This window comes from Pristis pectinata, chromosome 29 (genome assembly GCF_009764475.1).
Source record: "Pristis pectinata isolate sPriPec2 chromosome 29, sPriPec2.1.pri, whole genome shotgun sequence".
NCBI classification, from domain to species: domain Eukaryota; kingdom Metazoa; phylum Chordata; class Chondrichthyes; order Rhinopristiformes; family Pristidae; genus Pristis; species Pristis pectinata.
Genome location: NC_067433.1, coordinates 5,180,745 through 5,201,166, shown reverse-complemented (window position 1 = coordinate 5,201,166; position 20,422 = coordinate 5,180,745). Strand labels below are relative to the sequence as shown.

The 20,422-nt window shown below is 51.0% G+C and overlaps 1 protein-coding gene and 1 long non-coding RNA gene across 5 annotated transcripts in view; one reads left to right on the top strand and one right to left on the bottom strand.

The window, feature by feature from the left end:
- LOC127584277 (poly(ADP-ribose) glycohydrolase-like) overlaps positions 1-20,422 on the top strand; it is a 40,134-nt gene that overhangs the window by 15,209 nt on the left and 4,503 nt on the right. For all 4 annotated transcript variants that reach the window (XR_007958369.1, XM_052040940.1, XM_052040941.1 and 1 more), the window contains exons 5-14: positions 911-985; positions 1,758-1,847; positions 4,622-4,782; positions 6,764-6,843; positions 7,503-7,563; positions 9,738-9,813; positions 12,635-12,782; positions 14,182-14,260; positions 15,214-15,322; positions 16,749-16,854. Coding sequence is in view for 3 of the 4 variants with exons in the window: in XM_052040940.1 (XP_051896900.1) it covers positions 911-985; positions 1,758-1,847; positions 4,622-4,782; positions 6,764-6,843; positions 7,503-7,563; positions 9,738-9,813; positions 12,635-12,782; positions 14,182-14,260; positions 15,214-15,322; positions 16,749-16,854 (985 nt within the window). In the remaining variant the exon portion in view is untranslated. The remainder of the gene's footprint in view (positions 1-910; positions 986-1,757; positions 1,848-4,621; positions 4,783-6,763; positions 6,844-7,502; positions 7,564-9,737; positions 9,814-12,634; positions 12,783-14,181; positions 14,261-15,213; positions 15,323-16,748; positions 16,855-20,422) is intronic.
- LOC127584280 (uncharacterized) lies at positions 10-19,555 on the bottom strand. The gene is made up of 3 exons (XR_007958373.1): positions 19,535-19,555; positions 7,483-7,544; positions 10-77 (listed from the first exon to the last, which is right to left on the bottom strand). It is a non-coding gene; the product is annotated as an uncharacterized LOC127584280 (long non-coding RNA).

Here is a 20,422-nt window from a genome sequence, read left to right as displayed (position 1 = left end):
TCCAGAAATCCCTCTGAATGTGTCCTGGGATTCCTGGTCCCAATTCCTCATTCGCAGTGCAATGTTCCTCATGGACGCTGCAGGTAATCCCAGCAAACCACATTTACCTTTTAACCTTGTCGCCCCACCAGGGTATCGAACCCCTCACGTGTTCCTCGTGGCCAATACCCTAGGTCCCAACCAACTCGCCCCTCACCTCATCCATCCTCAGATCTCCCAAACCCAGGCCTCATCTCCCTCCAAGTACGCTCATCAGCCCCTCCCATCAAAGTCCCACCAACCATTTAGCGCAGGCTTGGACCACTCGTTCCTCCGTTCCCCTCTTCCTGCCCCCTGCAGTTACTTACCCACTAACCGACCAGCCCAGGGTCAGGACCGTGACCTTCAGACGTCTCTCCCCCCACTGCCGACTTCTCCCCCTTCCTGCCCTGTGACCGCCCTTGATAGATAGGTAAGACAAGATCTCTTTATTAGTCACATGTACATCGGAACACACAGTGAAATGCATCTTTTGCGTCGAGTGTTCTGGGGGCAGCCCGCAAGTGTCACCACGCTTCCGGCGCCAACATAGCACGCCCACAACTTCCTGACCTGTACGTCCTTGGAATCCCAGGTGAGACACAGTTCGGTTCTGAAAATGCTCAAGGTATTTTTCCCCCCCCCCCCCTCAGAACAGGAGTGCCGGCAATGAAACCCACCGCTGGCACTCCCCAGGTACGCCCATCTGCAGAGACCACTGGCGAAGGGTGGGGGGTTCTTGGTCCATGTCTTTGTTTGGGACTGAGGCCCTGAGCAGAGGGGGGGGGGGGTGGAGGCCATCAATCTCAGAGCTGCTTCTTTAGGAGGGAGAGGGGGAAAACATTATTTCACCTATTCCTGTGCTGCTGACACCTTCTGTTTGATCTCACAGAGCGCGATTACACAGTACAATCCAAAGTACACCAAGGTGTGGACGTTTATGGGACTCTGCCAGTACCTGGACCAGGTGGGTTAATCCTCAGTCTCTCACATTCATTTTAGAAAAGTTATCCAGAATGAATTAACTTTGCTTCAAACCTCAGACTCCAGATGGGGAGTCATGAGATTCTGCTGATCCAAATGCCACGATTGGGCTCTCACTGAGCAGAGGGAGCTGGAGAGGATGGATGTTGAGAGGATGGTTTCCTTGGCTCCACAATCTAGAACCAGGGGCATAGTTTCGGGTAGTTCCAGGACAACTAGGACTAAGGTCAGAACCTTTGGATCTCTCCCCTGGTGTGGGTGTGGCTGCTCTGTTACTGGGCAAGGTGATCAGGCAAAGTGGTGACCACAGTGTGGGTCAAAGATTAGTTGCTTGGGCCCAACTTTATGAGGGTCATGGGTCAGTCCTGTGGTTCAAAGGTCAGGTCCTTGGGCCTAACTTAATGTGGGTCGTTGGTCAGTCCTGTGGTTGAAAGGTTGGTTCCTTGGGCCTAACTTTGTGTGGGTCGTGGATCACTTCCGTGAGTCCAGCTTGGTGTGGGTCATGGGTCAGTCCTGTGGATCAAAGGTCAATTTCTTAGGCCTAACTTAGTATAGATTATGGGTCAGTCCTGTGGTTCAAAGGTCAGTTTCTTTGGCCTAACTTTGTATAGGTCATGGGTCAGTCCTGTGGTTCAAAGGTCAGTTTCATGGGCCCAGATTTGTGTGGGTCGTGGGTCAGCCTCGTGGGACTGAACTTGTCATCTCCCGTAGCTGGGAGGGCTGACTGTGACCACTGTCCTTCTCCGCACCCACAGATGCACGGCAGTGAACGGCGGTATCTGCTGGGGAAGCTTCTTCCACAGATGGCACACCTGGCTCTGCGGCTGCCAGACTTGTGCCAGAAGGTAAGTGCCGGGCTCCCTGGAGACACATCATCACCGTTCTATCTACACAAGGGGCCAAGAGATAGAAATACAAGCACAAAGTCCGTAAGTGAAGCCACACTGGGGCAGTGGCTCCTGTAACCTGGCCACAGGAGATACTTGTGGCAACAACCGGGAACCGGGGTTGATCTCAGTAAGTGGGGTCAAAGTGACCACAGAGCATCTCCGGGAGGTTCAGACATCTCACTACCTGAGTGAAGAGTGACCATAGTGGACGGGTACCAGTATCACTATTGCTGGCACAGTCACAGAGGACTGAAAGGCCTCCGAGTTGTAGACCCTCTGAAGAGAAGAAGGAATGGAACTGAGCACCGAACACAGACCAGTACAGCACAGGAACAGGCCCTTCGGCCCACCATGTCCGTGCCGAGCACGATGTCAAATTAAACTAAGTCCCCTCTGCCTGCACACGATCCACATCCCTCCAGTCCGTGCATACTCACGTGTCTGTGTAAAAGTCTCTTACAGACCTGCCTCCAGCACCACCCCTGGCAGCCCATCCCAGGCGCCCACCACTCTCTGGGTAGTGACTTGCACATCTCCTTTAAACTTTTCCCCTCTCACCTTAAATCCATACCCTCTAGTATTTGACATTTCTACCCTGGGATAAAGATTCTGATTGTCGACCCTATATCTATGCCTCTCATAAACATAAACTCCTACCAGGTCTCCCCTCAGCCTCCAACGCTTGAGGGACACCCAAGTTTTTCCAACCTTTCCTTGTACCTCATACCCACTAATCCAGGCAGCATCCTGGGGAACCTCTTCTGCACCCTCTCCAAAGCCTCCGCATCCTTCCTGTGATGGGGTGACCAGAATTGCACACAATACCCAAAGTGTGGCCTAACCAAAGTTTTATCCAGCTGCAACATAATTTCCTTCCTCTTATACTCAATGCCTCACTAATGAAGGCAAGCATGCTGTATGCCTTCTTTACCACCCTATTACTTGTGTGGACACTTTCAGGGAGCTGTGGACTTGCACCCCAAGATCCCTCTGTACATCACTGCTGCCATTAACTGTGTACTTTCCCCTTACACTTGACCTCCCAGCTGTAGGGCAGAAGTAGCTGGAACATCTGACCAAAGGAAAGCTGAGATACCTCGACAGGCTGTTCCCCCGGCTGTCAGACCCAGGGGCCACGGGCAGCCTGTGCTGAGCTGGTGAGGTGTTTCTTCCCTCAGTGGGCTGTGAATCCTTGGCATTCCCTGGCACGGGAGTGGTGGGTGAGACAACAACGAGATTAAAACACATGGGTACAGGTGGGTGTGAGGTGGGGTGGAATTAGACCAGCCATGATTATAGTGATTCAGAGGAGCCCGTCACCCACTCCTGCCCTGGTTTTGAAAGGCCAAAAGCCTCAGATGCTGGAAATCTGAAATAAAAACAAAAAGTGCTGGAAACACTCAGAAGGTCAGGCAGCATCTATAGAGAGTGAAACAGTGTCAACATTTTAGGTTAACGACCTTTCATCGTAACTGGAAAAAGTTGGAAATCAAACATTGCTTAAGAAAGAAAAGTCAAACTCGAGTTTATTGTCAGATACACAAGTCCATGTGTGCACAGGTGCAATGAAAAACTTACTTGCAGCAGCATCACAGGCACAGAGCATCAGATAAGCAGCATTCACAGGAAAAACATAAATTAAACATAAATTGTACACTATTTTTACAAGAAAGAACACAATTAGGACAAAAAAAAGTCCGTTTTAGTGCAAAGTGATCAAAGTGGTCATAGCGTTGCTAAACTGTAGTGATTAGGGTTGTGCCGGTTGGTTCAAGAACCAAATGGTTGAAGGGAAGTAGCTGTTCCTGAACCTGGTGGTGTGGGACTTCAGGCTTCTGTACCTCCTGCCTGATGGGAGCTGTGAGAAGATGGCATGGCCCGGATGGTGGGGATCTTTGATGATGGATGTTGCCTTCTTGCGGCAGCGCCTCCTGTAGATACTCCCGATGGTGGGGAGGGATGTGCCTGTGATGTATTGGGCAGAGTCCACTACTCTCTGCAGTTTCTTACGTTCCTGTGCATTCGAATTGCTGTACCAGACCGTGGTGCAACCAGTCAGGACACTTTCAACAGTACCTCTGTAGAAGTTTGTTAGAGCGTTTGGTGAAAACCAAATAAAAGGAATGTCTGCGAGAGGGTACTAAACAAGCATTAACCAGCACCATCACCACTTATAAAATGCAGTCTCCCTCGGTCTCCGGCCTCCCTCAGTCTCCGGCCTCTCTCGGTCTCCGGCCTCCCTCGGTCTCCGGCCTCTCTCGGTCTCCGGCCTCCCTCGGTCTCCGGCCTCTCTCGGTCTCCGGCCTCCCTCAGTCTCCGGCCTCTCTTGGTCTCCCTCGGTCTCTGGCCTCCCTCGGTCTCTGGTCTCTCTCGGTCTCTGGCCTACACCAGAGGTTTGTTTTATGCTCCAGAATCTCCCCTTTTATTCCCTCCATCCCCTCCCCTTTCCCTAAGGCATTTTTGATTTCTAACTGGAAGGTCATCGATGCTATGTGCCTGTGATGCTGCTGTAAGTAAGTTTTTCATTGCACCTGTGCACACATGTACTTGTGCACATGACAATAAACTCGACTTTTGACTTTCAATTGAGCTGAAAAGCTACCTGTGTTTCCCGCCCCACAGATGCTGCCTGACCTACCGAGTATCCTCTTCTGCCTGCTCCTATTTCCTGGGACTTAACCTGTGAGCTCCTTTCAGTGGGAGTTACCTCCTCACCCTTGCTGTTTCAGCCTATACCCCTGCTGAGGGTGGGAATGAAGCACGCCATCACCATGTCCCAGGAACAGATCGCCTGCCTGCTGGCCAACGCCTTCTTCTGCACGTTCCCTCGTCGCAATTCCACGCACCATCATTCCAAGTTCTTCAACTTCCCAAACATCAACTTCAGCAGGTCAGCATCTGTACGGACAAGGTGGAAACGGATCACCCTGTGGATCCTGGGCCTGGTCTCTTGCTCCTTGATCCTTAACCAGCGACCTCTGCTGGAAGGTTCACATGGAAGTTCAAGGGCCAGGCCTGGCCTATGGTGGTCTTCAGTTGTGGTTTGGTGGGCAGTACCATCACCTGAGGTTTAACCCCCCCAGAGTGCAGATGAGATTTACGAGGACGTCACCAGGACACGAGGGACTGAGTTATGGGGAAAGGTTGACTAGGTTGGGACATTTTTCATTGGACCTTGGGAGAATGAGGGTGTATAGGGAGAGGCTGGGCAGGCTAGGACTTGATTCCTTACAGCGTAGAGTCTGAGAAGTGATCTTATAAGATCATGAGAGGCATAGATAGGGTGAATGAACTTTTTCCCGGCGGTTGGGAAATCAAGAACTAGAGGGCATAGGTTTAAGGTGAGGGGGAGAGATTTAATAGGAACCTGAGGGGCAACTTTTTCACATGAAGGGTGGTCAGTACATGGAACAAGCTGCCAGAGGAAGTGGCTGAGGCGGGTACATTAATAACAATTAAAAGGCACATGGATAGGAAAGGTTTAGAGGGATATGGGCCAAATGTGGGCAAATGGGAGTAGCTTAGATGGGAATGTTGGTCAGCATGGACCAGTTGGGTCGAAGGGCCTGGTTCCGTGCTGTATGACTCTATGACCAAAAACTTCCCCTCTTGAAGGGTGACTTCTGACCTCAGGATGACCCAGTGATGTTGGGCACTGCAGTGATGTAGGAAACAAAGCAGCCAAATAGTGCGCAGCAGGTTCTCACAAACACCAAGTAATGGCCAAATAATCTATTACAGGTAGTTCTGCTATAACACGATAGTTATGTTCCTTCGAAACTTCACCTTATATAAAGTCAAGTTATAGCAGAACGGGATGTAGCTGCTTTTAAAGCACAGATTTAAGCAGGTTATTGTGATCACATTATAACCAGTGCAGCCTGTGTAATGCAAATAGTGTGCCCTGATCCACCAATCACGTTATATCCAACCTGCGTTATAGCAGAACTACCTGTAATGGTGAAAATCAGAAAATCTAAAACAAAAACAGAAAATGCTGGAAACACTCAGCAGGTCAGGCAGCGTCTGTGGGAAGAGAAACAGAGTCAATGGCTCAGGTCGGAGATCCTTTGTCCTGAATAATCTGTTATCGGGGATGTTGGTGGATTATCATTATTGCCTAGGACTCTGGGAGTCCGACTGCTCTTTGGGACATGGTTTCAAAGTGGTGAATCCCTGGAATTTTCTACTTCAGGGTATTGTGGGTATTTGAAGAGGGAATAGATAAATTTTTGAAAGTTCCGTGAACTCAGAAGAGATGGACAAATGGACAGAACTGGGCAGAACTCAGAAAGATGGGTAGCAGCTGGGTGCTCTGGTTTCCTCCCACATTCCAAAGGCGTACGGGTTAGGAAGTTGTGGGCGTGCTATGTTGGCGCCGGAAGCGTGGCGACACTTGCGGGCTGCCCCCAGAACACGCTACGCAAAAGATGCATTTCACTGTGTGTTTCGATGTGCATGTGACTAATAAAGAAATCTTATATTAAAAGGAGGGATGGGTTTGAGGGGCCAAGTGGCCTACTCCAGCTCCTATTTCCTTGTCTTCGTTGAGGCACCAGGAATTTGGCACTTGACCTGCTGACCTCCCGTGGCGTGGCTCACAAAGGGCAGGTGACCATCACCGGTGTTGGTCACCATCCTGGCCTGTCCCTTTAACACTGGGCCCAGCACATTGCCAGGGGACAGGGCTGGAACCATCCAATCCCTGCAGACGGAGCCGGCAGCAGCCAGTGTCACCCACAGGTTATTGAATCGGAAGGGCTCCGTCCTCCTGTTCCCAACACTTTGGAGGAGGGGGGAGTGTCAGAGGCTAGGCCTAGGCACCAACATTTCTGCAGCTTGCTAATACCCTCAGACTTGCTTCTCCACAGGTTGTTTGAGGTAACTTCGCAAAGAACATCTGAGAAACTGAAGACCATTTTCTGCTACTTCAGCACGGTTACGGAAAATAGTAAGTGGTTACCAAGGTGACAGGATTCAAAGGCCGGTCTACGTCGAGACTGAGGCCGACCCTTGCTCTCTTTGTGAAGGTTGAATTATTACCCTGGTCAGGTTCAGAGACTGACCTGGTTTTGCTGTGTGTGAGGTTATCTGGGACTTGGTCAGAGGACAGTGTTTATTTCTGCACGGAGTCTGATCAAAAGGCATGTGATCAGATTAATAGGCACCACTGACACGTCCCACGAGAAACCACACTCCACCTAACTCTGCTCTTTCCTTGCCCCTTCCCCTCTCCCCTCTTCCCTCCAGTTCTCTGAACACCTCGTCCCTGAGACCCACCACTACTCTCCTGACCCAACTCCCACCACTTTCCCCTCCTGCTTATAAGGTGGCGCGGCGGGTAGAGCCGCTGCCTCACAGCTCCGGAGACCTGGGTTCGATCCCGACCTCTTCCTTTTTTTAAAAATGGATGCACTGTGTCACCGTTACCCCTCTACCATTTCATCGCCAAGCCTCTGCCCATGGTTCCTGATCTCCTGTCATTGACATTCTCACTTCTAAGACAATTAAAGAAACACAACGATGGACTCGGGCCGCTCTTGGTCAATGATGAGTCTGAGTTAGTTAATTAATGGAGTTTTGAACTAACCTGCACCTCCTGTCCGGCAGTGCCCAAGGGTCTGGTTACGTTTCAGAGGTGTGGCCTGGATTCTGCAATTGAGTGGAAGAGGTCAGTATCTCCAATATTCTCTGAACTCTGTGGAATATGATGCTTCACTTTTATTGGTGTTTAGGTTTATATTGTTCCCAAACCAGCTAGTTATAAACAATGACTGAATTAATCAGTTGTAGATATGGGCAGAGAAGTGGCAGATGGAGTTTAATCTGGACCAGTGTGAGGTGTTGCACTTTGGGAGGTCAAGTCTGAGGGGAAAGTATTCAGTAAATGGCAGGACCCTTGGGAGTATTGATGCGGAGGGATCTTGGGAAGCAAGTCCATAGCTCCCTGAAAGTGGCAACACAGGTAGATAGGGTGGTAAAGATGGCGTATGGCTCCTTTATCATCCTACATGCTGAGTATAAAAGTTGGGAAGTCATGTTGCAGCTGTATAAAATTTTGGCTAGGTCACATCTGGAGTATTGTGTGTGCAGTTCTGGAAGGATGTGGAGGCTTTGGAGAGGGTGCAGAAGAGGTTCACCAGGATGCTGCCTGGATTAGAGGTTATGAGGAGAGGTTAGACAAACTTGGCTTGTTTTCTCTGGAGCGTTGAAGACTGAGGGGAGACCTGATAGAAGTTTATAAAATTATGAGAGGCATAGATAGTCAGAGTTTTTTTTCCCCAGGGTGGAAATATCAAATACTAGAGGGTATAGCTTTAAGGCAAGAGGGGGAAAGTTTAAGAGAAATTTACAAGACAAGTTTTTTTTTCACACAGAGGGGGGTAGGTGCCTGGAACCTGCTGTCAGGGGAGGTGGTGAAAGCAGATACAATAATGATGTTTAAGAGGCATTTAGACGGACACGTGAACAGGCAGGGAACGGAGGGATATGGGTCATGCGCAGACGGATGAGATTAGTTTAAACTGGCATCATGGTCAGCACAGACATGGTGGGCCGAAGGGCCTGTTCCTGTGCTGTTCTACGTTCTATGATGGTACCACCATCCCCATTCTGAGCCAGGTGTTAACCCTTGCCCTGCTGGCATATATCCAATTCCTCTCTGAACCTGCTTCCAGCACCCTGAGAGGACTCGGTACGCAGCGGGGGGAGCGCTGACCGTGGTCGTCTCTGTGGGGCGAGTGGTCAACAGCCCCTCTGGTTCAAGTGCGCAGGCTCACCCAGACATGGGTGTCTGAGAGAAGCTGGGGGGAGGCTCTCCTCCCCCATGGGGGGAGGGTGTGACGAGCTGACCCAGTGTATCTGTTCCTCCAGTCGACCCTTCTGCTTCAGACCAAGAGGTGGGCAGGGAAGTCCCCAGCGGATCCAGACATCAACAATACCAGCATTTATTTCCCCTGACCTGAGGAGGTAGTTAAGGGTGGGTCTGGGTCAAGTTGGGATGGACAATAATGCTGGCAAATGTTTTATCCTGAAGGAATCAGTGAACCAGTTGGGACTAGGGCAGGCATGGTTGTGTAGCAGTTAGCGTAACGCTTTACAGCCCCAGCGACCGGGGTTCGATTCTGGCCGCTGTCTGTAAGGAGTTTGTTCATTCTCCCCATGACTGCGTGGATTTCCTCCGGGTGCTCCGGTTTCCTACCACATTCCAGAGACGTACGAGTTAGGAAGTTGTGGACATGCTACGTTGGCACCGGAAGCGTGGCGACACTTGCGGGCTGCCCCCAGAACACTCTACACAAAAAGATGCATTTTATTGTGTGTTTTGATGTACATGTGATTAATAAAGACATCTTATCTTATCTTACTTTACAACAAAACAGTAGCCTCCTGGTCACCAGTTTTAACCCCAGATTTAATGGGTTACTCTAAACTGGCCCACTGATTAACTGATGAATAGATTATTGTTTGGTTGGCCAGTGAAGGAGGTGGAGTAAAAGTTGGAAAATAGAATTGAGGTCATGATCCAAAGGAACGAGGGAACAGTATTGGGGCTGAATGGCCTACCCTGGGTCCTCTCCCCCGCAACTGCTCACAACCTGCCTCAGGAGTGTCCTCCTTACACTGTCCGCCAACATGTGGCAGGAAGCTGAGACTGGACAAGGAACATCAGGGGGTGATCTCTGTCTGAGGAACCCCAGTGAGGTGTCAGCAACTTCCCAGAGGAATATTGGGAGTGGTGGGATCATGTGGCCTTTTTTAATTGTGCACCTACCTTGCTCACGGTGGATGTAATGAGGATTGCTTTGTAGAGTTTGTTCTGACTACTGTTTCTGTTTGCGGCAGGTCGCAATGTAAGGTGACCCAACTTCATGTCACCAGTGAAGGCACCATAGAGGACCAGGGAAGAGGCATGTTGCAGGTAACACGGAACCACCATGTCCACAGTCACGCCTTTTGTGGGAGATCAAGAGATATGACCCCTGTGTCATCTGTGCTCACTCTGGTCTTTGGGTCATTTCACTGGGAGAGGCAAGTTTAAGGACTCTTGTAGTAAAGGCCAGACAGAGCCAGTTTCGGCTTTGACTTTATGTTGATCCCTCGTGATCTGGACTCCCTCCCAATCTGGACTCCCTCCCTGGAAGAATGAGTGTCAGCCTGTTCTACCACTCCACAGCACAGCCTTCCAACAGGGTAGAGTGAGGAACAGGTATGGGGCTGATACAAGTTCCCCATCAGCCAATCAAGACATCCAATGGCAAGGCAGTACAGCCTCTTTATGGGGTCTTTCAGATTCCCAGCACCATGAGAAGCATGGATAGGTAGATAGGAGGAAGTGTTTCCTCATTGGGGTATAAAACTAAAGGGCATAGGTTTAAGGTAAGTGTTGGGGGGAGGGGGTTTAGAAGAGATCCAAGGAGGAATTTTTCCCACTGAGGGTAGTTGGAACCAAAGGGTCTGGAATCAAGGGAACAAGCTTCATCTCAGTTTCCTTGTGACTGAGCCTGGGTTTTCCAGATTTATTTAAGTGAATTTAAAATCAGCAGCCAAACCAAGATTGTCTTCAGGATGGTAATTTGGTAACAGAACCCTTAGATGATAGAGCCAGATACTGAAATAAGGTTCACAAAGAGAGAGTGTGGGGAGCTGCAAGCAGGTCTGTCAGTATCTGGGGAGTGCGAGGCAGTGGTGGTGTGTCAGGTCAGTGACCTTTCTCTTCTGAAGGAGGGACATTGTTCTGGCCCATTGGATCCATCTCCTTCTCTATCTTTTGTTGAGTATTTCCAATACTTGGTAACTTTGTTTAAATTAATTCCCTTTAAGTTGGAACTGAAAACAAAGGACGTACAAAACTCGTGACCCAGAGAGAAAAACGTACTTGTCTGATCTCACTTTATGAAAACCTTAACCTGTTCATCTGCCGTTTGATATCTGATCTCTTCACGTGAATGGTGGGGCCCGAGGGGGGTATTGAGGAGGAGGGGGACTTGCTGTACAAGTCGCAGGATCCCTGAAGGTGGCAGCACAGGTGGGTCAGGTGGTGAAGAAGAGCCACAGGGTACTTGCCCCCATCAGACAGGGCGCAGATGTAAGAGCAGGGAGAGGACGCTACAACATTATAAAACACCAGTTCATCAATGCTGTGTGGAGTTTTGGTCACCACATTAGAGGAAGGAGGTGATTATGTTGGAGAGGGTGCAGAGGAGATTCTCCAGGATGTTGCCAGGAATGGAATGCTTCAGTTATGAGGAGAGACTGGAATTCCCCACCTCCTTCCCTTTATTCCATGGTCCACTGCCCTCTCCTGTCAGATTCCTCCTTCTTCAGCCCTTTGCCTCTTCTACCCCTCACCTCCCAGCTTCTCACATCTCTCCCTTTCACCCCCCTCCTCCCCCCACCCACCTACCATTGCCCCTCTCACCTGGACTCACCTATCACCTGCCTGCATGTCCTCCCCCCGCCCTTCTTATTCTGGCTTCTGCCCTCCTCCTTTCCAGTCCTGATGAAGGGTCTCGGCCCGAAACGTCGACTGTTTATTTCCCTCCATGGATGCTGCCTGACCTGCTGAGTTCCTCTGGCGTTTTGCATGCGTTGTTGGACAGGCTGGGTTTGTTTACCCTGGAGCGAGGTGTACAAAATTACAGGCAATAGACAGGGCAGATTTAAGAAGCATCCCAGTGTGCACACGAATCACCAAGGCATCGAAAGTTGTGGGTCAAACGCTGGAAAATAGCAGACACAAAAAGTTCTGCGGATGCTGGAATCTGGAGCAATACACAAAACGTGCTGGAGGAACTCAGCAGGTCAGGCAGCATCTGTGGAGGGAAATGAACAGTCGACGTTTCGGGCCGAGACCCTTCATCAGGACTGGAAAGGAAGAGGGCAGAAGCCAGAATAAAAGGGACGGGGGGTGGGGAGGAGCACACGCAGGCAGGGGACAGGTGAGTCCAGGGGAGTTCAGGTGAGAGGGGGAAGGTAGGTGGGGGAGGAGGGGGTGAAGATGTAATAAGCTGAGAGGTGATGGGTAGAAGAGGCAAAGGGCTGGAGGAGGAGGAATCCAGTAGGAGAGGGCAGTGGACCATGGAATAAAGGACAGAGGAGGGGAGGGGAGGAGATGGGCAGGTTATCAAGGAGGGGGAAGGGAGCCACAGGAATAAGGGAAGACAAAGGAGTGGGGGGGGAAGTAAAAGAAGGGGTGGGGTTACGGGAAGTTAGAGAAATCGATGTTGAGGTCATCAGGTTGGAGACTCCCAAGGCAGAATATGAGGTGTTGTTCCTTCAACCTGATCCTGGCCTCAGCGTGGCAGTAGAGGAGGCCGTGGACAGACACGTCGGTGTGGGAATGGGATGTGGAATTGAAGTGGGCAGCCACTGGGATGTCCTGGCTGGAAAATAGGATTAGTGTCACTGGGTACTTAATGGTTGGCATGGAAATGGTGGGTCAAAGGGTCTGTCTCTGTGCTGTGTGACAAGAGTCAACATTTAAGGTCAATGCCCCTTCTTCAGAACTCATGCCCAGATCATTGACTGTGTCTCTCTCTCTACAGATGCAGTCCGGTTTGCCGAGTATCTCCAGGGTTCTCTCTTTTTCTCTCTGATTTTCAGCATCTGCAGTGTTTTGCTCCATTTGTTGAAAGGAGGTTATTTGGCCTTGAGCTCAGGATCCCGCCACCTTCTGCTCCCTGTCCTGCAGTGGGTGGGGGGGGGGGTAACCAACATGTGTGTGTGTGTGTCTGTTGCAGGTGGATTTTGCCTCCCCGATGGTGGGAGGTGGTGTCCTGGGCCAAGGGCTTGTCCAGGAGGAAATCCGGTTCCTCATCAACCCAGAGCTGATCGTGGCGAGACTCTTCACCGAGAGGCTGGATGGGACCGAGTGCCTGGTGATTACCGGTGAGGATTTGGCTCCCGTCGCTGGGTGTGGGTCGGGAAATCCGGGGAGGGAATCCGGAATAGGACCTGGAAGATGCTGGGTGGTGCTCGAAAGAACGAGAATGACAGGTCGTGTCTGAACGACGGTCCATCCAATCCAGTGAACGTCCTATGCATTGCCAGAACTTTATTTTTGGCTCGGGTTTGGGATTTGTCTGGATTTGGAGCCTGGTTTGATGGATTATCGTTAATGCTGATGTTTGGGGAGGTGCCTTGGGGAACTGGAATGGGACTGAGCCCACCCTGGGCACCCATCACCTGAGACAGGGTGGGCTTGAGGGACCCCCTCCCTCTAGGCTCAGAGAATGCTGAAAATACTCAGCAAGCCGGACAGCATCCATGGGGAGAGAAACAGAGTCAATGACCTGGGCATGAGTTTTGATGAAGGGTCCTTGACCGTTGACTCTTGTTCCCATAAGGTCACACAGCACCAAGACATTCCCTTCGACCCACTGTGTCCATGCCAACCATTGCGTACCCAGAGGGAAGTATCTCCTTCGTAAATCTCCTCAGGAGATTCCCTCTGATGTTTGCCCGCCACAGCTCCTTGGGGCAGTCGTTGCTTTGAAGGCTGCACCGTTTCCAGTGTGGCAGGGGCAGGGCCCATCGCCCATCCCACCGTGCCCTACAGAACAGGCCAGATACAAGACCACCTTGAGGGCCTGGGACTGGGGCCACTCATAGACCCAGATGTGGGGAAGAGGAGGTTCCCAAACCACTCCAACCTCCCCCTCCTCCCCGCTGTGGAAACCCAGGAGGTGAAGGAAGGCTCTCACCCCGTAGGCCACGACGCCATTCACATCTCAATGGCGATGATGGACACTTCACCAACACCGACTTTTTGGATATTTCCGGATATTTTAATGCGAGGAACCTTCTAGGTTCGGTTCCAGCTCCTTCCTCCGGGTTTCCCATCCCTGGTAGGTGTTGCCCTGCGATGCCTTCCTCGGTTGTCAGTGTTCACCGACCACACTCATGCCTGGAGGATGGCCACCCTTCCCTTCCTGGAATTGGTCACCCCTTCCCCACCCACCCGGGATTGGAGGGAGGGGGAAGGGCGGGAAACCGCTGGGCCAGAAAATCCCAGGGTTCTCCAGGGGAGTGAACAGGGGCAGAAGGTGAGAGGGGTCCCAGGGTGGAAGGTGGGGGGAGGGAGTCTCGGGGTGAAGGATGAGGAGGGATCCCGGGGCAGAGGGGTGAGTGGGGTCCTGGGGAGGAGGGGTGGGGGGGGTGAGTCCCGGGGTGAGGGGATCCTCAGACAGTCCCAGTGGCAGATGGGGAAAGGGGGGACGTGCCGAGGAAGGGGGGCATTCGGCGAGCGTGGGGAAGGAGTGACCGATGGTGACGATCTGATTCCCAGGGGCTCAGCGTTACAGTGATTACACGGGCTACAGCGACACGTACCGATGGGTGAGATCCCACTGCGACTCAACTCCAAGGTGAGTGGCACTCTCCCGGCTACTGAACACGCTGCTCCTGATTCGGGAGGCATCAGCCCCCCGACTACCGGGACTGCCCAGGAACCTCTGATGCATTGACCCAGGTGTTGCAGTGATGCAGCCTGCGTTCGTCCACTGAAGGGTGAGGGGCAGTGGCAGAAGGTGGGTATTGAAAGCTGATGAACTTATTGACCTGATTGTTGGACGTTAGGAGGCAGGCAGTGGGGAATGTTGCCATGATCCAGAAGGAAGGAGTTAGTGGGGTCTCAGGGGGTCTGTGCTCACCGTGTGTACTGATGATTCAGCTCTCTGTGGGACAGTGCCGGGATACTTGTGCACAGCCCTCAGATACTCACGCACAGCCCTGAGGTGCTTGTGCACAGCCCTGGGAAGAGGTCAGTCAGCCAGGGGAGAGACGGAGAGTCTGTGAAACGACAGAGCTGGATATTGTCTGCACTGTACAAAGAGGCCAAGGGGAGCATTTATTTACACTAATCACCAACCTTGCTCCATTATTACCTGGGGGAGAGGGGGCTGATATATTTTGTCCCCCTCCCCCTCCGACACACACATTTCACCCATGAGCTCCCTGCCCCTTCCCCATCTAGTTCTGTCTGCCACTCACCTCTTCCCGAATGGTTCCCATTCTCACCTTCCTCAGAGTTCAGCACCAGGTAGCCTTTGTGTTCCTGCCTCGGTCCCTCCAGCAGCCGTCTCCACCTTCACCGTCCCCTCCCACCTCCTCGCCCCATCTGCCTGCAACTCCACTCCTCCTCCCCTACCTGCCTCATCCTTCACCCCTCTTCATTCACCACTCCCCCTCATCTCTTTATACTGGCCGTCTCCCCTCTCAGTCCTGATGCAGGGTTTCGACCTGAAATGTTGACCCACTGAGTTCCTCCAGCAGATTGTCTGTTGCAGCCGATAGATTCATCGGGTTTCTGTTTCTACAGGGACTCTTGGCTGCGCCGTTGCACAGAAATAGTGGCCATTGACGCCATAAACTTCGGCAACCCCAGGCACCAGTACAAACCTCGCTACTTGGAGAGGGAGCTGACAAAGGTAAGTGCTGGGGGAGCTGGACCTGTCGGCACAGGAACACGGATACCACGATAGAAGACGGCTCACAAACTACCTTCGGATCTGGTCCACAACTCTGGGGAAGCCCTGGGTGAAGCCCTACAGATTATTGGGAGGGGTGGTAGGACCTTTGCTGCTGGCCTCTTGTGTTCTTCAGGATTCATAATCAAACCAGCATGGGACCGACCATTCGGCCCATTGCGTTCATGCTGGCCAAACGTGAACTTGTGAGGCTGTTCCTGCTGTCCAGCTCTTGGTCCATTGCCCATGGGTTAAGGGCACAGGTGATGCTGTTCCAATGCTCCAAGTCTACCCCCACCAGCCCCTCAGGCAGTGAGCTCCAGCCTCCTAACACTTGGTGAGTGAAAAATCCTTTCTCTCTGCTAAGGGACAGAGGTTTTTCCTGTTCAACTTCTTGCAACCTGGTACACCTCACTCGAATTTCCAATCAATCTTATTCCATGGAAAACCACCCCAGTCCAGGCAGTCTCTCCTCCCAACTCCAGCCCCAGCAGCAGGAGCAAGGCTGAATCGGAAAACGACGATGCCAGCACAGTGGGTAGAGCCGCTGTCTCACCTCTCCAGAGGCCCAGGTTCAATCCTGACCTCGGGCGCTGTCTGTGTGGAGTTTGCACGTTCTCCCCGTTTCCCCCGGTTTCCTCCCACACCCCAAAGACCTGTGGATTGGTAGGTGAGTGTGCAGGCCCGAGTGTGCAGGTGAGGGGTAGAATCTGGGAGGGGGTGGAGTTGCTGGGAATGTGGGGGGAATAAAGTGGGATTAATGTAGGATTGGTGTAAATGGGTGGTCAGCACAGCCTGGTGGGCTGAAGGGCCTGTTTCCAAATGATGACAAGCTTCACTGCTGAGCCCAACTTGGAGGTTCATCCAACACAATGGAGTTTAAGGCAAGGAACCTCGTCTGGGGAAAGGGGACGGGTGGCAAATGTGGAAGGTGGCTGTTAATCAGTGGTGATGATTGAGACAGTTTCCATCTCTTGACCTTGAGCTGCTGCTTTTCTCCCTGGGACCGTGGGGCCCTGTTTTCGTGCTGGATGGCTCCACGCTCATGGACGGAGAACCTTGCCCTGTGGGCATCGTTGGTTTGCGTCGGATTGTTGGGTTGCACACAGGCAGCTGTGGTTAAGCCCGGGGCCTGGGGAATGGGACCCTGCCTGGAGCTTCATCAGCCCTGCAGCGGGTGTGGACACCACGTTCGGTCCAGCCTGTGATGCCTATCCCAGTCAGACAGCCAGTGGGGTGGAAGGGTGACACTGATGAGATGCGGTGGTAGGTCGGGTCACGGGGAGAGAAACATATGACACATGAAGATATTTTCTCCTCTCGGATCCCGTGGCTTTGAATGTTGTCTTTGGTTGAGATTCCTTTAACCTTCTGTTCTACTCTGAAGGCCTACTGTGGATTTTCACGTCGTGTGATACCAGACAGGCAGCGGACAGCCATCGCCACAGGCAACTGGGGCTGTGGAGCATACGGAGGGGACATAAAGCTGAAAGGTTGGTTGATTTATTAAATTTCTGTTGGTAAAATGGCCCAAAAAGATTCAATAAATACTGTGGCTGCTGCAATACCAGCAGGCTGCTGTTGGTGGAGCCACTGAGCCATTAGGAATGGCTGACCTCAGCACTGCCTCCTGGTGGCAGTGAAGCTCGGGTGGAGACAGGCAGACACACGTTGCAAACACAATAAAGCGGTGGTGCTGAAGGCAAACACAGGAGAGATGTTTAAGGGGCTCTAATATAGGTGCAGAGAATGGAGGGATATGTGGTAGATAAGTAGATGGAGAATATTCTGCCCGGACGTCGGTGACCAGTGGTGTTCCACAGGGATCTGTTCTGGGACCCCTGCTCTTTGTGATTTTTGTAAATGACTTGGATGATACGAAGGTTGGAGGGGCTGTGGATAGTGTAGAAGATTGTCATAGGATACAACAGGATATAGACAGCATGCAGAGTTGGGCGGAGAAGTGGCAGATGGGGTTCAATCCAGGAAGTGTGAAGTGATACACTTTGGAAGAACAAACATGAAGGCGGAGTACAGGGTTAATGGCAGGACTCTGAGCAGTGTGGAGGAACAGAGAGATCTTGGGGTTCACGTCTATGATCTTTCAAAGTTGCTGCACAAGTTGATATGTTGGTTAAGGCGGCGTATGGAGTGTTGGCCTTCATTAGTTGGGGGATTCAGTTCAAGAGCCACGAGGTAATGTTACAGCTCTATAAACCTATGGTTAGACTACACTTGGAGTATTGTGTTCAGTTCTGGTCGCCTCATAAAGGAAGGATGTGGAAGCTTCAGAGAGGGTGCAGAGGAGATTTACCAGCATGCTGCCATGTCTTACGAGGAAAGGTTGAGCAAGTTAGGGCTTTTCTCTTTGGAGTGACACAGGATGAGAGGTGACTTGATAGAGGTGTATAAGATTATAAGAGGCATAGACAGAGTGGACAGCCAGCACCTCTTCCCCAGGGTGTCAATGGCCAAGACCAGAGGACATCGGTTTAAGGTCAGAGGAGGAAAGTTCAGGGGAGATGTCAGAGGTAGGTTCTTTAGACAGGGAGTGGTGGGTGCCTGGAACCGGGGGTGGAGGTAGAGGCTGGCACAATAGGGAATGTTTAAAAGACTCTTAGATAGGCACATGCAAGAAAGAAAAATGGAGGGTTGTGGGTTGTGTAGGAGGGAAGGGTTAGATTAATCATGGAGGAGGTGTTCATATAGTTTGGCACAACATTGTGGGCTGAAGGGCCTGTACTGTGCTGTACTGTTGTATGTTCTATATGGACGTTGTTTAGGCAGAAGGGATTAGTTTAGTTAGGTGATTAATTATTAGTTTAATTAACATAGAACATTACAATCTGGACAGGCCATTTGGCCCATTATGTTGTGCTGATCCTGATGCCAATTTATACTAAATGTCCTCCTGCGTATCATCCCTAACCCTCCATTCCCTTTATACTCGTGTGTCTATCTAAAAGCCTCTTAAACGCCACCAAACTGCCTGCTTCCACTACTACCCCCGGTAACCCATTCCAGACAATTACCGCTCTCTGTGTGAAAAAACTTTCCCCGCATGTCGCCTTTAAACTTCCTCCCTCTAACTTTAAATGCATGTCCTCTTGTGTTTGACATTTCTATCCTGGAGAAAAAATTCTGACTGTCTACCCTACCTGTGCCTCTCACAACTTTAGAAACCTCTGTCAGGTCTCCCCTCAGCCTCTGACGCTCTGGGGAGAACAACCCAACTTTGTCCAACTTTCTTTATAGCTCATGCCTTCTAATCCAAGCAGCATCCTGGTGAACCTCTTCTGCACCCTTTCCAAAGCCTCCACCTCCTTCCTGTACTGGGGTGACCAGAATTTGGCACATTATAGTTTGGCACAACATTGTGGGTTGAAGGGCCTGTTCCTACTTTTCTGCATTCTATGAAATTCTAGCGGATTCCCTGAAACTCCCATCCTGGGAGTTCACTGGTATCACTATGAGCTCATGACTGTGCACATTCACCCTATCTATGCCCCTCATGGTTTTATACACCGCTACAAGATTACGCTCCAATGAATAAAATCCTAGCCTGCTCAACCTCTCTCCATAACTCAGTCCCTCAAGTCCCGACAACATTCTCGTAAAACTTTTCTGCACCTTTTCCGGCTCAATGGCATCTTTCCTCAGGGTTACCAAAACTGAACACAATATTAAAAATGCAGCCTCGCCAGCATCTGGCACAACTGCAACATAACCTCCTCGGATATGGAACGAGCTGCCAGGGCAAGTGGTTGAGGCAGGTACTTTAACAAACTTTAAAAGACATTTGGACAGGTACTTGGAAAGGAAAGGTTTGGCGGGGAATGGGCCAAACCAGCTTAGGTGGGCATCTTGGTCAGCATGGACCAGTTGGGCTGAAGGGCCTGTTTCCGTGCTGTATAACAACAAAAATACAAATATGTGCACTGCAAAGAGGGGAAAAAAAATGCAAAAATGATTGTGAAGAAGCACAAAACATTAAGAAACAACAAATAAAGTTGTCAAGAAATACAGAAAGCAACTGTTCAGCATTCAAATAAATAACAATAAATAACAAAAGAGGAACCAGGGCAGGAATAGACCCACAGGTTACTGCAGGGAAATGCCAGGAACAACTGGCTGGTCACTCGCTGCTACAACGCGGAGTTATTTCCAACTTACCCCAAATATTTTCTGGTCAAGAGCGTCTACATCCCAAGTGCTGAGGCTTTAATGTTGTGGAATCTAATCTGGTCAGGTGGCAGGCCAGAGGAAGCCCTGCCCACAGAGAGACCACACCCCTGACCTCGCCCTCTGTCACAGCTGTCAAGTTTAATCATTGCACAAGTTTAATCAATAATGCATCGTCAAGCAACCAAAAAAACCCAAAGAAGAAAAACTTTTAAAATTAAAAATACTAGAGGGTATGCATTTAAGGTGGGAGGAGGAAAGTTTAAGGGAGATGTGGGGGGGGGCAAGTTTCTTCACATAGAGTGGCGGGAGCCTGGAACGGGCTGCCAGGGGTGGGGTGGAAGCGGATACGATCGTGGTGTTTAAGAGGCTGTTAGACACATGAATGTGCAGGGGATGGAGGGATGTGGACCATGTGCAGGCAGAAGAGGTTTCGTTTAATTTGGCATCGTGTTCGGCACAGACATGGTGGGCTGAAGGGCCTGTTCCTGTACTGTTCTATGTTCTAAAAATAAATAGCATGACCTAATAGTAATGGAAACCATTTCAATGATTAACTTAGAGCAAAGACAAATAATTAAACAAAGAAATTGTAGTTTGCCTGATTCTTGCCTTCCAGCTGTAAAAGTCTGACTGAAGGGAGAGAACCTGTGATCCTCACTGGCTGCAACTCTCCACAGTGTCAGTGCAGGAGAGAGCAGGAAGCCTGTTCTCCACTGCAGGACCCTGCACGGGGTGCAGCCTGTGGAGTGCGGACCCCGACAGTGCCCAGCCTGTGGAGTGCGGACCCCGACAGTGCCAGCCCTGGGGGGACACTCGAATCTGCCCCATCTGGAACTGTCTGCATTTGTCAGCAATTCCAGCCCAGTAAATAATTAC